At 37.1% G+C, this 18,549-nt stretch overlaps 1 protein-coding gene and 1 pseudogene across 2 annotated transcripts; both read left to right on the top strand.

The window, feature by feature from the left end:
• Nucleotides 1-452: 452 nt before the first annotated feature.
• Nucleotides 453-2,179, top strand: LOC143567406 (BURP domain protein RD22-like; annotated as a pseudogene). The gene is made up of 2 exons (XR_013141407.1): nt 453-598; nt 1,097-2,179. The product of XR_013141407.1 is annotated as a BURP domain protein RD22-like (transcript).
• Nucleotides 2,180-9,012: 6,833 nt separating this feature from the next.
• Nucleotides 9,013-11,447, top strand: LOC143567407 (BURP domain protein RD22-like). The gene is made up of 2 exons (XM_077053842.1): nt 9,013-9,055; nt 10,399-11,447. The coding sequence occupies exons 1-2, from the start codon at nt 9,013-9,015 to the stop codon at nt 11,295-11,297; spliced, it is 942 nt and encodes a 313-aa protein (XP_076909957.1). The 3' UTR covers nt 11,298-11,447.
• The last annotated feature ends 7,102 nt before the right edge of the window (nt 11,448-18,549 follow it).

The following is an 18,549-nucleotide window of genomic DNA, read 5'->3' as shown; positions in this document are numbered from 1 at the left end:
ATAGCCCCTAAACGGGCTATAACATCTCCTCAATTTAAAAATAATATCATCAAATATTTGATATGAAAATCCTATAAAATAGGGATATACTAAAAAAATAATATCCGATTATTTAAAAAAAGATGTTTGTTATAATTAAGAAACAATTTTGTAGTAAAAAAAAAGGTCATGGATCAAACCAAACCAAGATAGCTTTTAAACTATGTTATAACATTTCATTTGTTTGTGAAACCCTTTAATCATCATACACTAAATATGTTATTAGCTTTCTTACAATAAATAAAATAAAATTAAAAAGATATATATAACTATTAGAAACGAATAATGTAAAATCCGTAATACCTAATGAAAATATATATTGCAATATGTAGCCCTATACATGCAATATATATGGCTTGCTGGTGGTAGTTGATTATAATTAAAACCCGTCGTCCTTATAGGTATGTGATTAAATGAACACCATCTTCCCCTTTATAAATTCCTCATCGACCCACTCATCAAACATCGTCAAAATTTAACTACTAGATTCATTTTCAGTTCTGGTTTCAGCTTCCCTCCAATGAAGTTCTTTCTTCTCCACGTTTGTACACTTCTTTCTGTAAGTGTGCTTGTCTATATACATGATAATAATTATTTTTTTCATTTAGGGTGGTGGGAGTGTTTCTACCATCCTGATCATCTTGCTTCAACCCCAATTAAGGCATGGTTGTGTTCCCATTCCTGTCATCCCAGGATTCATCATCCATCCCGAAAGTTCATCCCTCAGCCACTCCATTTCTTCTTTGATCTTCATAGTTATCGGGGTGGCTATCCCGAGCGGGATGCTTTTGAGGTGGTGAAGAGGTCGGGGTGGTGTTCCCGGCGGTCCCGATAGTATCCTACCATCCTTAAACATGGGTATTGTAGCTATTTAAAGCAGGCTTGCAATACTTAAGAGAGACATGATTTATAGTACTTAGATTTATGGTTAAGTATTAGGTCACCTTAATATAAGTCTATAGAGTTATGATTCAGTATATATTTAAATAATTAATAAAAAAATGACTTGAAGTAAACTTAACTTACACTATTGTTTAATTATTTATTTGGTTATCAGGTAGCATTAGTAGGAAGTCATGCAGTGACTCCAGAAATTTACTGGAAGTCTGTGTTACCAAACAGTCCTATGCCAAAATCAATCAAAGATCTTCTATACACAGAATGGAATGAGGAGAAGAACACCGCAGTGGGAGTGGGAAAAGGCGGTGTCGGTGTTCACACTGGAAAGCCCGGGAAGAGGACGGATGTTGGTGTTGGAAAAGGTGGTGTAGAGGTGCATACTGGACACAAGGGGAAGAGGTTTATGTTGGCGTACATCCTGGACCTAGTCCGTTTGTTTATAACTACGCTGCATCCGAGGATCAGCTCAAGGATAATCCGGATGTAGCATTGTTTTTCATCGAAAACGACTTGCATCAAGGCACAGAATTTAACCTACATTTCACCAAAAACGACCAAAAATCAACGTTTTTACCTCGAAAAATCGCTGACTCGATACCCTTTTCGTCTAACAAACTTCCCCAAATCTACGACGAGTTTTCAGTTAAACCCGACTCAATGGAAGCTGAAATGATGAAGCAAACGCTTAACGAATGCGAAAGTACCGGCATTGAAGGGGAAGAGAAATACTGCGCGACTTCATTAGAGTCCATGGTCGATTTTAGCACTACCAAACTAGGTAAATTTGTGAAAGCTATTTCAACAGAAGTAAACACTAAATTCAGTACCTGCCCGTTACAAAAGTACAAAATCAAAGTCGCTAAAAAGCTTGCTGCGAAAAAAGCTGTGGTTTGTCATAAGCAAAACTACGCATATGCGGTGTTTTATTGCCATAAAACTGCTAGTACTGAAGCATATGCGGTTTCAATGGTGGGTGCGGATGGTACGAAAGTGAAGGCGGTTGCGGTTTGCCATACTGACACTGCAAAATGGAACCCGAAACATTTGGCGTTTCAAGTGCTTAAAGTGAAACCAGGAACCGTTCCGATTTGCCATTTCTTACCTGAAGATCATGTTGTTTGGGTTCCATACTAGTAAGCTCCATCAGCAGGAAAAACATATCATATGGTACTGTGTGAGTATGTATTTGTTTCAAGAATATCTGTGGTAATTTGCGACCCTATTTATGTTGTTTCTGCTTTTGTTTCTCAGTATATGTAAAGTAAACAAATATGTTCTGTTTTTCTTGCAACTTAATTATATGTATATTTAATGTTTTTAGTAAGACCATATTGTTGGATTCTCACTGTTAACAACTAAGGATTCAAAAATATTGTTTTAAATGAATACTATAAACATAAACTAGATAAACATGTAGTTTTAAGTTTGAAAATTTATGTCTTGAATGGGGTTCTACCGTCATATCACTATACGAAATCAGCTTTATTGACCGCAAATGTGCCATACAATGTGTTTATGCGTGCTTTGATCAGGATTGATTAAGATTCGCTTTTGATGATTTTATATGTTTATGCCAAAACGCACCGAAATCAACTGTAGGACTATTTAATACCATATACAGAACTTACTAAATGCTTGACTTAGAATTGGTTATACAATTTGGATATATTGAGCATTTAAAAAGAAGGATAAGAACATAAATTGTGATCAACATCAAAAGAAGAATCAACAATGTTCCAACACTCAAAACATAAAGCGCAAACGCCGACTGGATCTACCTGTTTTTGGCTATAAATGTCATGTTTTTTTGACACCCATTTTTATGCAAACACCTTTGAATCGTTCCCTGACACTCCACTCAAATCTTAAAGGAAAGTTAGTTCTGTTGCCTGTTTGGTTAGCGGGCTGATTCAAAACTAGTTAACATGTGTTTTGGAATAATGAAGTCTCAGTCCTGGTTATTGATAAAATGTGATCCATATGTTGCACGTGAGATACATGTGATCCACGAATAAGTTGCACAACAGGTTTTTGAATTTTTGTCGTTAGGGTCTGTTTTTAGTTTTGAATAATTGTGCCTAAGTGTCCGGTGTGGTTGATAAATTGAATCTGACTCAATGGTAGAGCAGTTACTTTAGTAGTGAGAGATATGTTGTTCAAACCTCACTATTACCAATTTATATGAGAGATATGAGGGATGACCATGACTTGCCAGGGTTCGAGTCCTGATTTCACCCGATTTTACCAGCTCCTCGCTGTCGTGCCATTTGGCGGGCGTGGGGGTCGGGTTTTATCCGGGGAATCCCTCCATAGGTGGACCGCTAGGGGCTCCGTCCGTCCGGACTCATGGCCGACTCAGGCTACCTTTAGTCATTGGGGGCCGCGTACGAAGTTCTTGGCGATACTTAGTTGGTCGTTCCAAAAAAAAAGTGTCATGTATGCTTATTGAACGGATTTTCTAGGGACACCAAGAGGTTTTTTTCTAGAAAACCCTTCAATACGTCGCATATTAGGCTATATACGGGTATTGGTGAGTTTTTTAGTTTTGTCTTATTATGTTTTTTTTTCTTTATTTTCTTTTCTTTTTATTCTTTTCGTATAATAAATTTATAAAATAAATAAGTTGTTTTTTATTTAATATTAATAAATAGTTGTTATTAAACAGTCAGCTCGTTTTGTAAGAGTTCGTTCAAAACAATAAGCACATAGATACACCAAAACATGTATTATATACAAAACCACGAGTTTGTATAACTAAAACTAAAAACAGCAACTAAATTAGAATATAAAAATCTTCATCAACCCCCCGAAGTCCTTGTCGCCGGGGGCCGTAAACGCCGCATCATGGACGTCGACGTCCTCTTCGCCCCTGCGCCTGGGCCCCGATCCCTGACCGGCGCCGTCCGCGTTGTCACCCCGTCCAAGATGACATGCGCCCAGATAGCTAACAATCCGGCTAATCTGGCGCGCCATTTGCAACATCCATTGCTGCATTTGCAGCATCCCCTGCAGCATGGGTAGCTGCGATCCTAAACGGCCTGTAAATGGGCGTCAATGGTGGGATACAAACGCACCATGCGATATGTACGTGGAACGTGTTACGGCGACGGCTAATTATAACAAAATAATAAGAGAACTCTTAATAAATAGACGAATTAAAAGCAACCGTAAAACGATAATGTAATAAAACGTCCCTCATGTGCGTCCAAATCAAGAGGTGCGTCCCCACCAGCATCCGCATCCCCGCCTGCCCCGTCCCTAGCCTCCTCGTCGACAGGCTAATCGACAATCTGCACCTCCGCTGCCGCGAGTGGGGGAGGCTAGACTAAAGGCACCGGGACGTGCCCCAGCCCCGGCCACCATTCGGTCGTACGGTGGCCCGTCGAACGAATGCACAATGTGCATGCTGGTGCAATAGTCGTGGTCCAGCGGGTGCGGAGGGATCGATGCAATAGGCAAGACGTCCACCTGGTCTCTGTGGCCTAACGAGATCGCAAGCTGGGTGACGTACGGGCCACCCATCAAAGACCCTCGAGCCCGCCTATGGTAATACCTGGAAAAATAGTCTGCAAACCCCCTAGCGAGGTTGTTGGCCGTGCCGGTTAACAGACACCAAAAAAAAACATGTCATGGAGACTGCAGTGCTTCACGCCCTAACTACGACCCGTAATAGACGTCGCAATGAGTCTATGTAGATACCTGTATAATATAATATAATATAATATAATATAATATAATATAATATAATACACATTGGGAACGTACCTGTGCAGAGGGTCTATAAAGGTGGAGACCTTGGCCTTCGTGGCCCTATCCCCGACCCCGAACGGCTCATCGCTTATCGCGCTCCATCAGCCTCGCAGGTCGTCGTCCGGTAGCTGGTGTATGCTCTCCGTGTAAATCGGAAGCCGTACATCCACCTCCGTGTATACATAGAGAGCCACAGCGAACTCTTCTATGAAGAGGTGGATATCCTGCCCAAACATGCGAAAATAAATCTCCGCACGTGTCGTATTGGCACTTGATGCCCTCATCCGAATCTCCGCCAGATCTGACGCGCGCGTCCTGAAATTATATTATATTATATTATATTATATTATATTATATTATATTATATTATAATATAATATAATATAATTAATATATTATATTATATTATATTATATTATATTATATTATATTATATTATATTATATTATATTATATTATATTATATTATATTATATTATAGCTAATGCGTAGCGTGGGGTAAAACTCCAGTGTCAGCTCCCGGTGCGCTGACTGGGCCATACTGAATCATCGGCTCTGTGGCGTATCCTGTCCGACGTACTCGGCCGCCCACCCCCGTGCGTCACAATCCTTTAAAAACGGCCAACAGATAATCGTGTTCTAACGCGGGGTTATCTGTCGGAGGCGCTTATACAGGACAAAAGGGTCTGTATCCTCCTGAAACTGTAAGTGTGGGTACTCGACTAATAAATCGTCACCCGCCCCTACCCTTGTCTATGCTCCTTCTCCTACTGCTCAAGCTTTAGCCCCATCTCAACCTCGTCTTCACCATCTATAATAATAATAATAATAATAATAATAATAATAATAACAGAAACATCAATAACACTATTAGAAATAATAATAATAATAATAATAATAACAATGATAATAATAACTAATAATAATTAGTAAAAACAATACCAGCGGCAGCGTACAATACTGTATGTCATCGATGGGCGTCCCTGCCAAACATGTAAGGCCAGTCACCGGTAACCCTACTTTCGTGTTGGATTTACTCATAAACACAGTTCTAAATATCAGAGTTAATTAAAAACTTTACGCGGAATATAAAACTTTCATAAAACATTACATATCAATTCATAATCATGTCTTAAAACATTCCTCTTGTCTTTCAAAATCAAAACATAACTTATAAAACATATCAGATCTTCAGATGCCAGGCTTTAGTCTTCTGCCATGTGTCCTCCACTCAAGCCAGCTGTCTCATCCTACTCACCTGCGTGCATACTAAAAGTCAGCTACGCTGAGTGAGTTCTAGTTAATCATACAATACCATACAATACCTTATTACATACATACGTACTTAACCTCATAACTTTCTTTCATACACACATAAGTACTCATACCTTCATTCTTACTTACATACTTTCTTTCTTACTTACATACTTTCTTTACATTCATAATCATACGTTTTAAAGAGCCTTTCGCCCTATAACCTCACAGATATTATAAGGGTCTGGTCCCTAACATCACAGATATTATAAGGGTCTGGTCCCTATCCTCACAGATATTGTAAGGGTCTGGTCCCTAACATCACAGATATTATAAGGGTCTGGTCCCTAACATCACAGATATTATAAGGGTCTGGTCCCTAACATCACAGATATTATAAGGGTCTGGTCCCTTGTTTTCGAATATTAGTAGGGTTCGATTCCCTCTTCGTTGCCATACAACCATACATCATACCTCGAGTATTATTAGGGCTCGGTACCCTTTTCGTAACCATACAACCATACAACCGTCATTTCCTTCTTTTATTAACTTTATTACGTTCATACACATAAACATACATATCATACTTACCATATTTATAACGTTACAACCTGACAGTACGTGCAATATCCGAAGATCGTTCACGTACCATCAAGCAATCATTCATACATATCACATATATCACATATGGCATACACTTATCACTTAGGATAAATGTATTAACAACACATCAAGTATGCACACAGCCCCGAAAACATAACAAGGAATGGGGCTAGAAACTCACCTGGATCCTGTTACGCTCGGCGTTGATCGTAATTCCTTTCTTTAACTGGGCTCGGCTAACTGTATAATATTTACACATATCAATTAACTACTACTACTCGTTTTGTATTTCTATCTATATATGACCCACAACGAACGGGGGTCCGGGGGCAGCGCCCCTGGCAGCGGGGTTCTAGGGGCGGCAGCCCCTAGCGGGGTCCAAGGGGCAGAGCCCCTGGCTGGGGTTAAGCTGCCAGGTCAGCTTGGAAAAATTTTATTTTCGATAATTGCCTTAACACATTTTCCATTAGGTTTTTAATTTATTTTCTAAACGAACTTCACTTCAGGCGAAGTTAAACCTCGGGCGAACTTGGCTTCAGGCGAAGTTAAACCTCGGGCGAACTTGGCTTCAGGCGAAGTTAAACCTCGGGCGAACTTGGCTTCAGGCGAAGTTAAACCTTAGGCGAACTTGGCTTCAGGCGAAGTTAAACCTTAGGCGAACTTGGCTTCAGGCGAAGTTAATCCTTAGGCGAACTTGGCTTCAGGCGAAGTTAATCCTTAGGCGAACTTGGCTTCAGGCGAAGTTAAACCTTAGGCGAACTTGGCTTCAGGCGAAGTTAAACCTTAGGCGAACTTGGCTTCAGGCGAAGTTAATCCTTAGGCGAACTTGGCTTCAGGCGAAGTTAAACCTTAGGCGAACTTGGCTTCAGGCGAAGTTAAACCTTAGGCGAACTTGGCTTCAGGCGAAGTTAAACCTTAGGCGAACTTGGCCGTAGGCGAAGTTATCCTTAGGCGAAGTTACGCTTGAAGGCGAAGTTACGCTTGAAGGCGAAGTTCATCAGGCGAACTTAATCTTGCAGGCGAAGTTATCGCGCTGCAGATCTGTTTGCCCATAAATCCTTCGTTTCTTAGCCAAATAACTCGATTTTGGTACCCACGGAATCGTATGATCGGCGCCTACAAATCCCAACCATCAAATCGGCCTAAAATCGACGTTTTAGGGGTCCGATTTGGGCAGTTTGGGTTTCGGGTCCGGTTAACCCATCCAATCCTAACCATTTTCAGTAATATTAGCTTTGGTGGATTTGTTCTTACCTTACCAACTCAGATCTATCAACAAAATCTCGGGTCTCGGCTTCGAATCTTGATCGGTTAGAATGTGTGTGTTTTGAGTGTGTGAAGAAAGAAGGTGGAAATGAAAGATTGGGTTTGGGATGGGATATTTATATCCCTCTAAGCCCAAGGACCCGAGGCCCATTCTCATTTAACCCATCTTACGCAATCTAAGCCCAACTCCCTCCTTACTCGACATTAAATAATTAACAACGTGAAATCACTAAACATAACTTTCTTTATTTATAATTAAAATTTTAGGATGTTACAAAACAAAAGGCCGGAATCCGGCCGTCTGCTTCGCCGTTATCATCATCATCATCATCATCTAATCAAGAAAAAAAAACATCTTGAGACATACCTGGTGTCGTGTCGTTTCAATCGAAACTCATCTTGGTGTGGCGTCGGTGCTCATCTTCGTGTGTTCTTGACTAATTATTTTTACGCATAATGCATGTTGTTATATCAAGTGAATGGAAGTAGAGAATTTAGTTTGAACTTTAGGATCATAAATAAAGATAGAACAACTGTTGTATTTGCTCTTCATTTTAATCCTTTGTGTACAATTATTGATGAATAAATAAATTTAGTATATTTGAGCTATGATACAAATATTGTCACGTCCCGGCATGTTTCGTCATAGGTTAGGATGTGACAAGTACTATTTAGATCCTGGCAAAATTATTAACTGTAAAGCGTGATTTGCAAAGTCAAATAAAAGATTCTTTATGCTCCTTTATTTTGTATTTTGAACCGTTTACGGACTAGTTTATTTTCTTAACGAAAAAATACGGACAAAAATTTTCATTCGGTTAGATGTTCGTGAATCACTCGCTTGTCTGATAATAATTTAACGGTCAAACATGAACAAAGTCTTATCCCGCTCAATTCGTTTATGGCAACTTCAAACAGAAGGTCTTCAGACCCGATCAAAATTTTGCTCGTACAAATACGATGATTGACTGAATTTAATAATTAGTCAATGTATTTGTATTCAAAGGTCTATGCGTGAATATATATATATGGCTAAGCTTGCTTGTGGTAGTTGGCCATAATTAACACACGTCGTCCTTTTTGGAATGCAATGCCTTTTGTATCAAATGAAACCCATTTACCGATTTATAAATTCCACGTCGACGACTCATCTAACATTCTCAAAATTAAACTCAAAAGATTCAGTTTCAGTTTCCACCAATGAAGTTCTTTCTTCTCCTGCCACTTCTTTCGGTAAGTGTCTGTCTATATACAATATATATATATATGAATATGATAAAAAAAGCTCATTTTTAAAAAGAAAACTTAAAAACTATTAAATAATTATTTTTAATTAAAAATAAAAAAATATTTTTAAATTTCTGTTTTTACTATTATTCTTATATTTTCTTACCCTTTACTTGAAAAAAATAAAAAATATTTAAAAAAAAACCCGCTGTAATGCACATACGTATTACTGTGCAATACCGTTGTATTACACATGTATATTACTATGTATTTTTAAGTTAAATAGTGTTTAATTGCATATATTCAATATTTATGTATTGTATATGTGTAGTAGTGTTGTATTAAACGAAAAAAAATAAAAATAATAAAATAAAAGTCGATATAGTGCATATGTGCGTTAATGTTGTATTACACATACGTACTAATGTGTATTCAATGTGCGTATTAGTCTTATATTGTATATACACAAATTTAGACGTATGTAATAAGTCGACTCGGTGCGTAAAAAATTCTGTAATTTTTTACGTATATGTTACCTACATATATTACGTATGTGTAAAAAAAGTTCAAAAATAAAAATTCTTACATTGATTTCTTTTGATTTCTTAAAACTCAAAGTGGTTCTCATTTGAAATCTCTCTATCTCTCTCTCTCTCTCACACACATATATATATGTATATAGGGGAAGTATAAAATGAAAACCCACTTGAGTTGTGAAAACCCGTGAAAACCCTATGTAACATCGTTTTTTTTATTACACACGTAATATATGTTGTTACATTTAATACAAAACATCAAAAAATCAAAAAAACATTTTTTTGCTATTTTTTAATATTTTTTTACTAATTTTTATATATGTTTTCAAGAGAGAGAAAATGTTATATATATGTTTACATTTTTTATTAATTTTAATTGTGGACCATAAGATTTAAACTTTAATTAAAAACATGTGGTTGAGAATGAGTTTCTAGAGTTTTCACAACTCAAGTGGGTTTTCATTTTAACCTAACTATATATATATATATATATATATATATATATAGAGAGAGAGAGAGAGAGAGAGAGAGAGATGGTTGTAGGTTATATGTTTCTCCACACTGAATTTAAAACAAAACAAATAAAACCTACACATTTGTAGATATATAAAGCTGTCTCCAAGAATTGGTAAAATTCATTTTTCGAATGAGGGCAAAATGCGGGCCCTTTGTAAAAAATAAAAATAAAAGAGGTGTATATTAGTGTGTAATAATTTGAAAAAATATAAGTCTGTGGAGTTATGAATCAGTATGAATTTACATAATTATTAAAAAGTGACGAGAAATAAGATTTTGTTACATAAATTATTTGTTTATCAGGTAGCATTTGTAGGAAGCCAAGCAATGACTCCAGAAGTTTATTGGAAGTCTATATTACCTAACACTTCTATGCCAAAATCAATCAAAGATCTTCTATACACAGAATTGAATGACGAGAAGAGCACCGCGGTGGGTGTGGGAAAAGGCGTTGTAAAGGTGCACACGGGCCTGAAGGTGAAGCCGGATTATGTCATCTTAAGTGCTGCATATTTTATAACCTACTTATCATCCGGGAAAGTTAAAAAGGATGATCCAAATGTATCATTGTTTTTCTTGAGAAACGACTTGCATCAAGGCACAGAATTTAACCTACATTTCACCAAAACCGACCAAAACTTGACGTTTTTACCTCGAAAAATCGCTGATTTGATACCCTTTTCATCCAACAATCTTTCCCAAATTTACAATGAGTTTTCAGTTAAGCCCGACTCGTTGGAAGCCGAAATTATAAAGCATACACTTAAGCAATGCGAGGATAAAACCCTCAAGGGGGAAGAAAAATATTGTGCCACTTCATTAGAATCTATGGTCGATTTCTGTACTACCAAACTAGGTAAAAATGTGAAAGCTATTTCAACAGAGGCAAACAATAAAGAAAGTATCCCGTTTCAAAAGTACAAAATCCAAGTAGCTAAAAAGCTAGCCACCAATAAAGTGGTGGTTTGTCATAAGCGAAAGTACGTATACGCGGTATTTTATTGTCATAAATCTAGCACTGAAGCGTATGTGGTTTCTATGATTGGTACAGATGGTACAAAAGTGAATGCAGCGGCAATTTGCCATATGGACACCTCGAAATGGAACCCGAAACACTTCACGTTTCAATTGCTTAAAGTGAAACCTGGAACCATTCCGATTTGTCATTTCTTGCCTGAAGATCAGGTAGTTTGGGTTCCATACTAGTAAACTCTACAGGAAAACACAAAAAACAGTATGTGTTTGTTTCAAAAATATATGCGTGATTAGTGACAATAATATTTTTGTTGTTTCTCCTTTGTTTATCGATCAGTATACGTAAACTAATATTTAAAACCAAATGCTGCAATATTTAAAACATACAAAGCTTTACTGACTGTTTAGCTTAAATTTGGTTTTACAGTTTGGATATACTAAGTCTTTAAAATAAAGGATAAGAGGATACATTGTGATCAAGATCAAACTAAAGAATCAATAATGTTCTAACCTCCAACAAAAATGGTATTAAAACCTTTGTCAAAAATTGGGTTCCAATATGTAGAAACATAGATATTACATCAATATAGCAGGTAGGCGGGCAACAAGCTGCGCCAACAGGATCTACTTGTTTTTGGCTATAAATATCAAGTTATCGGACGTCCATTTTTCATGATCAAAACACCCTTGAATCATTCCCTAACACTCCTACACTCAAAACTTAAAGAAAGGTTAGTTTTGTTGCTAGTTCTCCATCTTGAAACTAGTTGCAAGTATGTTAAAGACTCATCTAGAGCTATTATATTTTTCATATCAAGTGTTGATCATCTACCAATAGTTTGTAGCACCATTGAGGTAAGAAATCATGTTCTTGATGTTAGTTTCATAAGTAATGAGATTTGATTATATTTAGGTTTTCAAAACCTAGTTAAAAACCTAAGTTAATCAACTAAAATGATTTATAAATGTTTGATATGTTAAATATGGGAACCAAAAGAAGAAAACGGATTGGAAGCTTAACAACTAAGGTTTTCGTGACCGTTTGGATTAGACGGATTGTCTAATCATTATGGCAGTCCATCAAAAGGTTGCTTTAGAACCAAATTTATGTAAATAATACACGAACTGTCTAACTCTATTTAAAAATTATTGCGGTCCAACAAAATGGCTAAAATGAAAAGTTTTATTAATTTTTAGTTAATGATTTTAAATTCGTAATCACACCACTGTTTATACAAGGTGTATATTCGTAATACGAGACAATATAAAGGTTTAGAAGTAAAAAAGTTGGATCCTATGAATATCTTGATGATTAATGCAAAACCTACCATTTAAATATAGGTCAAGAAAAAACATGCTATGAGGAACGGTCATTCAAGATTTACTTTTAGGAGAATAAGCTTAACTCTTTCAAAATCTGAAAATATATTTATATCTTTATAATGATTTGAGTATTTTCAAGCCATTTGATGCATAAGGTAGTTTAATGAGATATAATTCAGACTATAGGTAAATGTATAGTTGAATCAGCACATGTTATAGATGAAACGTTGTAACATGGCTAGTAGAAAACTCTATTGTAGGCATATGTAAACTTACGAGTGAGTTGGGTACTATACTAGTGTGCTCCGTCTTTATACAATTGATTGAAATGAATAGTCTCACTGAATATTTTTAGGCTACCACATATATATGATTAAGTTGTTTTACTATTCAGCCAAACTAATTATAAATACTTTGTTTTTTATCACTACTAGAAAATGGAGATGTGATACGCACTTTCGTGTCGCACATATGTAGCAAATAGAAACCACATACGCTTGACACGGTACTCAAACTCATAAAGTTTCCAATGTAAAGAATCATATCTGCAACCTTGTCAGATGATCCTAAAAAACAATGTTGGTCACTCATTGATACAGTACTTAGACTCATAATTTTTCCACCAAGATGGATACTTCGGCTGAAATGAATTTTAAGATCGGTGAGAGCTTTGGTTCATATTAATGGGTCTCCAACGAGAGACCTTCTTAAACTTCACAGTACTTGCAATTTGGACCACCGAAATGCCAAGGCTTTATACAAGACCATAATCACAATGTGTTGGTGTATTTAAAAGACGACAAATGATGTGATTTCTGATAAAAATCCGATGAATAATATCTCTAAAACTTTAAAAGACATAAAATCCTTGAGCTACCTTTGGATAAAAAACCGCCTCCCACTTAAAAGTTTGCCATGGAAATATTTGTGTAATTATATATTCCTAGCTGTGTTTTGTTGTTTGTTAGTTCTAGCTCCTTGCTAGTATTTAATGAAAGAATATCTCAATAACTTTAGAGAATATAAAGTCCCTGGGCTACCTTTGGATAAAAACCGCTCCCCACGGTGTAATTATATATTGCAAGTTGTGCTTTGTTGTTTGTTGGTCTAGCTAATTAACTAGCTCTTAATAGTTTTTAATTAAAGTTGTCGTTTCATATATCTATGTGTATTATGAATTGTCACACTCATACAGTAATCTGAGTTGTACTAATTCTAATTACTTGTATTATTATAGATTTTATGAACTGTCACACTTGTACCGTGATCTGTGAATAAAACCCTTAATAAGGCTAGTCGCTATGGGCGCGGAAGTGGGAGAAATGGGGCGTGGAAGAGGGGGAACACCGCCGGGGGGCGCCTTCAAGGCGGGCGCGAAAGGGGGGGGGGGGGGTGGTGAAGGGGAAGGCGGGCGCGGAAGGGAGGTGATGGGGGGGGCACCCCAACGGTAAAAAATTGAGGCGTTTAAAAAAAATTATAATTAACATTTCTATATAAATTCAAACCTTTTTCTCAATTTTACTCAAAAAACTTTCATCTTCACACCAAATTAACCATCTTCACAACAAATCATGAATCCTAACTCGAACCCGAACCCGAACCCGAACCCGAACCAAAACCCTTGGGATCCGAGTTGTATGTGGTGGGCTAGTTTGCTCGCAAATAACGTCGACCTTAGCAACCCGTTCTATGCAAACCAACAACGACTGATGATTCCTCCACCCATGCCACCGTTTATCCCCGATATGTTATTTCGGGCGCCAATGCCGTATACGTCCTCGCAAGTACCACAAACCCAACTAACCCGAAACGCAACTACCCGAAATGCAAGTCCCGCATCCAAAAAGAAGTCATAAAAAAAAGAACCTGGGTGACGTTCGAACAACCGAAAAGGTCGAATGACAAATGTGGACGAGGAAATGGTGTTAGCGTTAGCGTGGATCGACTCTTCCGAAGACTCGATTCAAGGTATATTATAAAAATATTTATATGTTTTCCATGTTATATTTTTTTTGTTTACTAATACTAAGCTTTTATATGTATCGAAGGTGACGGCAAACTTTCGACGGAGTTTTTGGTACAAATACGCACCAAGTTCTTTGCTTTAATGGGTCGAGTAGAGTATCGCGGGAATGATTCCGTCTATAATAAATGGAAGTCAACACGCACAAAAATAACCGACTTCACAGCCGTTCACACCTGCGTTTCGAACAACAGAAAAAGCGGCATGAGCGATGCCGATATGTTGGAGGCATGCTTAAAAGAATACAAAGCCCTTTATAAAACAGATTTAGCATGTTGGATATTTGGAGACAATGCATAAGCTCGCCAAAGTGGCATACGGTCCCGACATCATCACCACCGCGACCGTCCAAACGGTCAAAGACAACGTCTACTTCGGCCAATCAATCGCCGTCTAAGCCCATGTCCGATGGTCGTTGTCAACTTGATCTAAACGAGTTGGATCCAGAATTAATTTTTGACGAACCGGATGAGTTGCCACGGCCGGTAAGAAGAGATAAAGCCAAGGCGGCGACTAGAGGTGGAGGATCTTCGTCCAGAACCACATCATCTAAGAGTTCCGACATGAGCTCGCAACTTGAAAACTTGGAGCTGAAGCTAGCCGAGATTGCCAACATTAAAAAACAAAAACAGGAGGGCCTCATTAAATGCACAAAGAAAGAAAGGCGATGCTTGTGGATTACAAAGCGAAGCACCAAGAGCGAAAGCCACAAAAGGAATTCGAGCTCCTCACAAAAGATCTATCGCATCTAGATCCTGTGTCGCGGGTGGTGATAGAAACAAGAAAAACAAAGATATTGGCCAAATATGCAAACGAGGACGGCAAATTGTAGTTATATTATCATTTTTTTTATTTGTATGTTTTTTATTTTTATTTGTATTATTTTGTATTTTAGTATTATTGTATTTTTTTATTATTGTATTGGTTTTTTGTTTTATAAAAAAAAAGGTCGGGCTTCGAAGCTTCCTCATCATAGAGGGGCATTATGCCCTGGGGTTTCGATACCCACGTGACGCTGATGTGGCACTGTGTAGAGGCTTCGAAGCCCCCCGCCATAACACACAACCCAATGGTCTTGTGTTCAAGATATTTTGGACTATTCCACGAGCCATTTCGCACCATAAATACAATTAACTGAATAGTGACTTGTAAATAGAAACCATATTTTGTATTGTTAGAAAAAAGTAAAGATAAGTCATGGATCGGTACGCAATTAAAATCATTTCCTTTTGTTAGAGATTGCTACACCTAGTTGACATCCAAGATATAGCGTTTGAAAGAATCAATCAAGGATTCATATCCTTTATTTATTTTACATTGTCATTTTTACGCTGAAAGCTCACCGAAAGTTTTTCTATTTATTTTGTATTTCTCTTTTTGTAAGTAACTACAACAAACAATCAATGAAAATCAACTCTAAATTTACTGTCTTTCTCTCTTTCTTTTTGATTATCATAGTTATTAGTAATTGCCTTTGGAGCAGCAATAAACAATTTGTTAAAGTTTATAAGATTTAGATTAATTTCCCATAAATCCGTCACAAAAATGTTTGGCGAAATTTCCATTGCATGCAGTTTCTCTGCCCATTGCTATTAGGACTGAACACAGTTCGGTTCGGTTTTCAGGTGAAACCGAAACCGAAAAGTCGGGTTTTCAAATACACAAACCGTTCGGTTTTGCGTTTTTTTTCGGTTTCGGTTTGTTATAATCGGTTTTTTTTTTTTGGTGTGTGTAGGCATTGCGAAAAAATTCCAAAAAAAATGAAAATGTATACAAAAATAGGCATATTTTTTGGTTTATCCGATTTTAATGTACGTTATGATGATGAACAAATATGCTACTGATTAATAAACAAAGAGGTTCTCAAAATTTGGAATAATATATCCCAGATTATAATTTTACATTTTTACTATAGAAGCATGCATGAATATATTATTATTTTAAAGTTATTCGTACTTGAGAATAATGTACTATATCGATCTGCTTAAAGTTGATGGGTGCATGTGATAGTTGGTCAGAACTCATGTCACGTACTATATCTGTTTAAAAGTGATGTTTGCATGTGATAATTGGCCACAACAAAAGTCACAAGATAAAACTGACGTATGGGAAGAGTTGCTTGAGAAAATTCCCAACAAATCCCTTCTTAAGGAACAAATTTCAACTTGTCCCTCCCAAGCTACTCGTCACGCTTTGATTCTAAAGTAAACGAGTAGTTTTAATGACCAATAAAAAACTGATGTGTGACACCAAACTACTAGTGGAAACCAGTGTCGTGCCAAAAAGGATCGCCACTATGAGTTTTATAAAGGAAACAATGCGGCATGACGTGAAGAAAATATGTGGGACATTTGCGGAATTACCCCTTTGCTTTACTACTTTAATGTCTTTATATATCAAAAGAGAGTACACAAAAGTATCTACAAATCTACAATGCATGCCCTTTAAATACTACATAAAACAAACTGAGTAAACCTACTAATGTGGTCCACTGTCTATAAACACAACGTACAACGTTCACATCCCATCTAATACCTTGACCCGGTCATCTTCTAAACTAATTCATACCTTGACCCGTTTGCTATTTGGTGACCCGTGTAAACAAAACCGGCAGCCGACTTTACCCCTACTCGACCAGTAACATCAAGATTAAACCCAACAACTTTAGCCTTAGTATATCTTTAATTTATTACCATAATTAATACATTATTTAACTATCGTGACAAAGAAAATCTAAACTTGTCAACACATGGTGCTGCAAACTTATTTGGTTAGAGATGCCTTTTATGATGTATTAAAACGGGGGGAATCTCGGCAAAAAAAGAGGTTTCCGTGAATTTCTTGTCAGATCTGCGTGAAGGAAGGTATGCTCTCCAACCAGCCGACATTTTTGTGTTTGGATGGGCGGGGGAAGCATGCTTGTGTGGACCTTACTAGGGTGTCCCCTCTTGTCGGGCTTAGCGACACCGGGTTTGTTGCTAGGCAAGCCATGTTAAAGACAGAAACAGAAAAAATTGCTAAGCACAAGATGGCGTGTGTTGAGAATCAACACGCCTTCATTCCTTTTGCTTTCGATACATTTGGGTCTCCTGCCCCCGATGCTGCTACGTTTCTGAAAAGAGTTCAGCGGGTCGTGCGTAGTAACTCAACGACGCCGAAGAACGATAACTTTGTTTTCAGTAGGATTGGTTTTATTATTCAAAAGGGGGTAGCCACGCAGTTTGTTGCGCGCGCTTACTTGCCCCTCTATTGTAATTGGATCATTTTATTTTAATATAAGGAAAATTACAACTAAAATTTTTTTATGAAAAACCAATTGGTATTGTGACCCAATATTCACTTGCTTTCATCAAATTTTGTAACTTACAAAATAAATAAAACCTAGCTAGCTCTTCCACTGGTGGATAAATTTGTCTATGAATATACATAGGTATCTTAGGTGAAATTTCACGGAAACATAGATGTGGAAAGAAACCCAATACCATCCCATTATTTTGGTTTAGTAGATTTTCCAAAGGCCTAAGGAAATAAGAATAAACATTGATACTGTATAAGAGAGTGGACTGCAAGATTGTTGGACGTTAATATGATTTCTAGCAACGACGAACCTCGCGAGGTCTAGTGATAGCGCCCTGGTGGGGGTCTCACAACCACTCTGCATATAGTGCCCACAACAAGCAAAAATTCACAGTTAAAAGCCTTTGGATATTTTGGGGAAATATGTAATTTCAAAGGTTTAATGAGGGGAAATATATAAAAATCTCTAGTTAAAAAGCCTTTGGAGATTACTTCTGGCTTGGCTAGAAATTAGGAACTAATATGGAAGTAAATTAACTAAGAAATCAACAAACACAATTGTAATAACAAGAAGCAACTCATCGATAGAAAGTAGTGTTAGCGCTAATGATCAGTTATGATCAGTAGCCAAGTTACCAATGAAAACAAATCATCAGCACCATGATTAGTGGGTAATGCCTACATGTTTTAATGTTTAATATTGCATTGTTAATCGGTTTATTATATTGAATGCAATGACTTTGTGTAATTTTGTGAATGGCAGGTGATGGAGCTTAAACGAGCATTATAGAGCATTTAGAAAGAGTTTTATAATCATTACTTAGGTGAGAAGCATAATTT

This window comes from Bidens hawaiensis, unplaced genomic scaffold (genome assembly GCF_021521415.1).
Source record: "Bidens hawaiensis isolate Kalapana, Puna unplaced genomic scaffold, B.hawaiensis_p1.1 tig00023396_1, whole genome shotgun sequence".
Lineage (NCBI taxonomy): Eukaryota > Viridiplantae > Streptophyta > Magnoliopsida > Asterales > Asteraceae > Bidens > Bidens hawaiensis.
The sequence above is the reverse complement of the archived record's forward strand: the minus strand, read 5'-3'. Positions and strand labels throughout refer to the sequence as shown.

Excerpts from the sequence above, each read along its gene's own strand:
- LOC143567407 (XM_077053842.1), top strand. The coding sequence starts at position 9,013 with ATGAAGTTCTTTCTTCTCCTGCCACTTCTTTCGGTAAGTGTCT. Across the intron at positions 9,056-10,398 it reads ACTTCTTTCGGTAAGTGTCT|CATTTGTAGGAAGCCAAGCA; the intron begins GTCTATATACAA and ends TTTATCAGGTAG.